This window comes from Thunnus albacares, chromosome 3, assembly GCF_914725855.1.
Source record: "Thunnus albacares chromosome 3, fThuAlb1.1, whole genome shotgun sequence".
Classification (NCBI taxonomy): domain Eukaryota; kingdom Metazoa; phylum Chordata; class Actinopteri; order Scombriformes; family Scombridae; genus Thunnus; species Thunnus albacares.
In genome coordinates, this window is record NC_058108.1 from 6,661,469 (window position 1) to 6,667,688 (window position 6,220).

Below are 6,220 nucleotides of genomic sequence, written 5' to 3' on the forward strand. Positions count from 1 at the left end.
TTTTGACTCATATGGTGAGTGTATTTGTCATTGCAGGGACTCCATACCTCAGACTAATTAACTTTCTCCCAGGAGACCACAGTGGGTTAAACAGAAGTCTAGTGTATGATGGTGGCTTCTGTGTAAAGCATTCAGCTCTGCAGTGATTGGAGGAGGAGGGCTACTCTTCCTCCTCTGATTGGTCCAATTCGTCACCTCGTATTGCGGGCCTGCAGCCAATCACAACATCGCAAAGTTCTGCTGCGGAAGAAGGGATGCGAGGGAGATGGCTGAACTTAGATAGCCCTGTTTTAGGAAATATTTACACCATGGACGTTTTCCGGAGGAAAGACGGGTGCAGAGGACGGCTGCTCGTCCTTGCAGTAGTGTTCGGGTGGTGTTTAGGCTCTGTGCGCTGTTTCGGGCAGAGCCAAGACAGCGAGTTTACGTTTCTGTTGCAAGCCGGAAGATCCGAGTGCTTCTTTCAGACAACAGCAAAGAATGGTACGATGGAGGTCGAATATCAGGTAACTGTGTGTGCGGTCCAGCAGACATAACCACCTAGTGTCTTCACAGTCACATGTTATGTGTTAAATCAGCGGTACAGGATGGATTGCTGGTTAGTGGTAGCTAACTGTTTCCACCCGTTATTTCTGGTGCTAACCGACATGCTGGTTATGCATTTGCATAACTTACATGTCAAGATAAGCTGCGGCTGAAAGAAAATAACAGCTCATCTTGCTCCATTAACTTCATCTGGTAAGAGTTAACCTGACGCACTGAGACAACAATCTACTTTATTAACTACGCATTGAAGTAGCTCACGTCCACAAACTGAAAAAGTGAAAATTTCCATAGCGTCAACTAACACTTTGTTTAGGTTGCACCTTTTGTGTATGACTGCAATTATAGTGCTTCCCGCAAGAGATGTGCAGGAGGGTTTCACTTAGAAAGATCAATGATAAGAAAATACAACCCGGGAAATGAGAAAATGCACCACATATTGGGTACATCGTAAGTCTCTTAGTTGCATCCACGTTTCCCTCGCTTGCTTATTGTCTTTGCTCCTTGGAAAGTTGTAAGGAAACCATGCAATGAGAGAGGAAACGAGTACTTGTGACGTCCACCTCTGATGACGGCGACAGCTGACCACAGCTGACCACATCTGGATCAGCTGTTTTTGGGCTTTAACAGCTGTAGAGACTTTTGATGGAGTTTGTGTTAAGTTATTACTGCCAGAGCAGCAGTGTTTTCTGCAGCCTGTTACCTGTTTAACAAACACCTACACATGAATAAAAACCTGCATTCTGCATTTTTACTGTGTACTGTGTCCTGCTCAGACACACATGAACCATTTCTACTGGCAGTAGAATTATTTGGGTCTGTATTTGTTGAAAAAGTCACTTTGGCCTCAGGCAGCATCAAAAAATTATCTGTTGATGCTGCCTGAGGCCAAGGTGACATTTTCAAATAGCTAGTCCAAATACTACTCCAAAACCCAAAGAAATTCAAATTACTATAACAGAGGACTAAGAGACCAAGCAAATATTCACCTTAGAGACACTAGAACCAGCAAATTTGTGGCATTTTTGTCTTTAAAAGTGACTTAAACAGCTCTTCTCCAGTCATCATAAATGTCACTTATTTACACAAGAACAGCTCTTTAACAGTTCTTCTAGTCAGCTGTGTGTTTGTTTAGTGGGAGAGGTTCAATCTAAGAGACGACAATGTGCTCTCTCTTGCCACGCACACATAATCTCACTTGAAAATGTTTGGTTAGGGGCGTTCCGGTGGCCGAGTGGTTAAGACCATTAAACTGCAGTGTGACCTGTTGGGGAACCCCCCCCACATGTCTCTGTCAACCCATATTTCCTGTCTGTATCCCCACTGTTGCTATCTGATAAAGCCAAATTGTCAAAAACAAAAGAGAGAAAGGAAATGTTTACATTTGCAAGCCTGTCGCTCAGCGTGTGTATCTGTGCGTGTACGTTCAGGTTATAGCAGGTGCTGGCATGGATGTAGACTTCACCATCATCTCTCCGGGGAACATCCACCTCATCAGTGAGTCTCGACGCTCTGACGGAGTACATGTGTAAGCGCTACCTCATAGCGACCTGAATCCTTGATCCTATCTCATATTACTCACCCAACTGTGTATTTATCTTTTGGCTTCATCTCCTGTTGTTCCAGGGTGGAGCCTACAGAGGAGGGAGACTATCAGATCTGCTTTGACAACAGCTTCAGTCGCTTCTCGGAAAAGATGGTGTTCTTTGAGATCATCATTGAGGGTCAAGGGGGAGATGTGGGGGGAGATGAAGAGTGGGCAGGTTTAGAGGAGCCTGATGGGAGTTTGCTGGAGTACAAGCTGGAAGACATCCGGGTGAGATGCAGCTTCTACTAACATTAAATGAATACATAAAAGGGAATGTATTATTCCACTTGATGTCATATTAGAGTCACATTTGAGAAAATCTTACATTTGACAACATTCTATATTTTACTTATTGAAAACAAATCCCATCAAAAGACCAAAACCAACAATGAAATGATCCCATCAACAAGTATTGTCTGTATCTAAAGCCTGAAGTAACTTATCCCTCTTCGCCGTAGACTCCTGTCGATCTCCAACACCTATAAAAGACACAGCAATGAGCCACACGCTGTGACATTCTTCATCATAAACAACACACATACACTGCCCTGCTGCTATAAATACTCACTGGAGTGTAATAATCCACAGCTAAAAACTACAATGCTCAGCTACATGAAATTATTTAACCTTTTTTTTTTTTTAAATATGAAACTATATATCGCTGACCCATTTTACTTTTGTTTTCATTAGGAACAAGTTGAGCTTAAGGCTGAGTGCCCCTGACAAGGTGGGGAAGTGGGTCCTGAAAGTGAGACTAATGCGCTGTTGCTTTTGGTCTTTTCCCAAGATTTGCTGACAATATGGAAATTATAAAATAATGTCAGCTATATCCTTTAATCAGAAGACTCCTACTACTAACACTAGCTGGAAGTGTTGTCTACTCTGTGAGTCAGACTAGCAAAAACCAAACCACAGTGATGGTTGAATGACACCATATTATGGTCTGCCAGCTGACATCAAACACAAAGTCTGAAACAGAAAAAAAAAAAAAAGAACCGAGAATACGTGTTAGGTATACTCTGTCAAAAGTTCTAGGTACTTTTAAAGCTAAATGTCAATTTGGGACTAATTCAGAAAACATACTTGATCATCTTGCCCCTTTTGTCTCTTCGTCCCACTTCACTCTTTACAAATCTTTAAAACTTTGCTCTTAATACCCTCAGGAGTCCATGGAGTCTCTGCACAGACGCTTGGAGCGCAGCCGGCAGATGCAGACGGTGTTGCGGGCCTTCGAGGCACGGGACCGAAACCTTTTGGAGGACAACCTTTGGAAGGTCTCGTTCTGGTCCTGCGCCAGTGTTCTGGTGATGCTGTGCGTGGCCCTCACCCAGGTAAACAGAGCACCGACACACCACAGTAATTAATGTGCTATCTAGTTTGAGATAATCGCATTTTACAAGCTCAAGAAGGACAGAGGATTAACTTCATATTACATTTTGTCATAAAGTTTGAGTCACAGAATCCAACAACATGTTATCTCTGTCTAATCCCTTCACTCACAGGTCTACACTGTCCGCAAACTGTTTGATGATAAGCGAAGAGTCTGCACATAGACGGATCGTTTTGCTGATACATGACAGACTGGGAAGGAAATCCCTCTCCAACACAAACTGTTCAACTGGTTACCCATTCATATTGTTCTTCATTATATTTCATTTGGTTTACATCAGGATGCAACATCTTTTTTTTTTTTACTTTTAAAATCTTGTTTGTGAGCAATATCATCTCTTCATAAAGGGTAACCAGATAAGGAAGAGATTGAGGAAGTTGGTCATTAGCTGTTATTTAGTGCCTTTAATGTCAAATCTTACCACAAACCAATGAGGAAATACAGTTTAAAAGGCACTGTCTACATAAACGGAACAGTATTTGTTTTATATATGTATATATAACTGCTGTTATATGTTTCTGAAACTGCTCAGAGGTTTTGGGAATTTTCTGCTAAAGGTGAGATTATCTTCCCTAAAGATAAAAGTTCAGCTATATGACATAACTCCAAAATTACCCACAGAGCTCCGACGTCTGCCAGTTTACAGGTGATAAGAATGTGCAATAGTGTTCTCGGCGTTAATAATCTTCCTGACAGTGTAACATCCTGCCATTGTCCAAATGTTTCATTAATTACATCCGTGTTGATGGCTAGCTTTTTTTTTTTTTTTTTTTTTTCAATGTGTTACTGATTTCTTTACACGTGCCAGTACAGTTTCCATGCTGATGTGTTGACATAAGAATGTAGGGGAAGAAAAGAGAGGTGATTTCTGGTATGTATGCCAATATCGTACATGTGTCAGTACTCTTACAGACAAATATGTAGCACGTCGTGTGTGTGTCAGTTCAAATATGAATCAAGATAACTCAGTGTGAATATACAGATAATGAGATGTGTGATTCTTCTTATTGATCAAATTTGCTTCTTTTTTTTTTTTTTATCTGACATGTTTATGTGACATTTTGATTTTCATCGATGAGTCACTGGTCCTAATAAATGGGTTTTTTACACAGTAAATGGATGTGAGTGAATAATTGAATTAATAAACACTATGACAAGTAGGGCATACAAATGAGTAATTGTTTGAAATGTGTTATCTGTGATCACTTCTATGAGAAACATGCACGATTTACTCTGGGAAAATCAAAATATTAAGTTACTCACTGATACAATAAATCAAAAGTCTACCACAGAATTTCTCAAATGCAGCTTTCTACTTTGCACTTTCATCTTTAATTAGCCAGAAAAATGATTGCATTGTGTTTTTGTTTTGATAATTTAGTCGTTTTCGCACATTTAAATATTTTTTTGTTGCGTAGCCCTGCTTATCAGGAAGCATGCAAGACTGAGAATCACACACGGACACAGTTTATTTCTGCTGATGTGGCTCCCCCTAATGGCTGACCTTATACAAGAAACTAGTAAAAGCAGACATCAAGTTGAAGTTAGTATGAAGGACAAATAGCACATAATATAAATATATATCAGATGCTTAAAGAATAAGCACAAGTTAACCACACTTGATGCTGTGTCATGTATCACATTGTTGAAATATTAATAATCTTACATTAGTGGCTACATTGAGGCATTTTTGCTTACGATGCAGTGAGAAGTGATAGAAGTGGTTGAGAGGAGCTCAAGAGTTTTATTTACAGTTTACGTTAATGTGCAAACAGTTCATGCTGTGCGCACTACACAGTACGCAGCGATTTAAGAGATGACTCGTCCATGCTCTATTCAAGTCAGGATCCATGAAATCGGACTGAGCAGTATTTATAGGCAAAAAGAATAGCAGATAATCATTGGTCTATAGTACATACTAAATACTGGAGATACTGTGTAAGCTTAATAACATACCTTTATGTACGGAGGCTATTTTTCTTATTACATTTATTTGTAGAAATATAATTATGTTGTGGACTGAGACTGTCCAGCTGCAACCTTTGTCACACATATGTCCTACTTTTTCACTTTCTTAAATGTCTAAGAAAAATAATGCATTATTACACTATTTCAGTGGCTCTAGACAACAGAGTGTTCGGTACACCTCAGCAGACTGTGTAGCTACAGTCCAGGTCAGAGTGGGAAACATCTGAGTTTCCTTCACCAGTGGTTGGGACGAGCAGGAACATGTGGAGGTCGCCTGTGTGAAAAAGACCATGAAAAGAAGACCGTAAGATTTTCAGTCAGTTTCTGAATTTAAGTGCACAAGTAATACACACAGAGTGGGATTGCATACCTTTATTCACTTCTGCTCAACTCTGTGAACAGTCCAAAAGTAATGTGTAACACTATCTTTACTGCGTGTTGCCACTGGCAACTGTGGTTACCACGGTAACTCACAGCTCCATCATAGCCGGGCTGCACCCAGAAAAGTGAAATATTTCTGTTCTGCGCTGCCGTTTCCATTTGACCATCATGCAAATCAAACGGTCAGAACCCTGAACTCTGTTGTGTCACATTCACTGATGTGTTCACTGATGGTATGAAAGAGTGACAGGCAGCATCTGTATGTTTACTGTCTGTGCATGGAAACTGGATTGCATAACAGATGCGACAAGAGATGAGGTTTTAAAAAAAAAGAAAAGAACCAAAGAAAT

At 40.4% G+C, this 6,220-nt stretch overlaps 1 protein-coding gene across 1 annotated transcript; it reads left to right on the forward strand.

Annotated features, from left to right (window-relative positions):
- The first annotated feature begins 207 nt into the window (after positions 1-207).
- On the forward strand, positions 208-4,693 carry tmed1b (transmembrane p24 trafficking protein 1b). Its single transcript, XM_044346773.1, has 5 exons — positions 208-506; positions 1,974-2,071; positions 2,170-2,359; positions 3,295-3,462; positions 3,634-4,693. The coding sequence occupies exons 1-5, from the start codon at positions 255-257 to the stop codon at positions 3,682-3,684; spliced, it is 759 nt and encodes a 252-aa protein (XP_044202708.1). The 5' UTR covers positions 208-254; the 3' UTR covers positions 3,685-4,693.
- Positions 4,694-6,220: the final 1,527 nt, after the last annotated feature.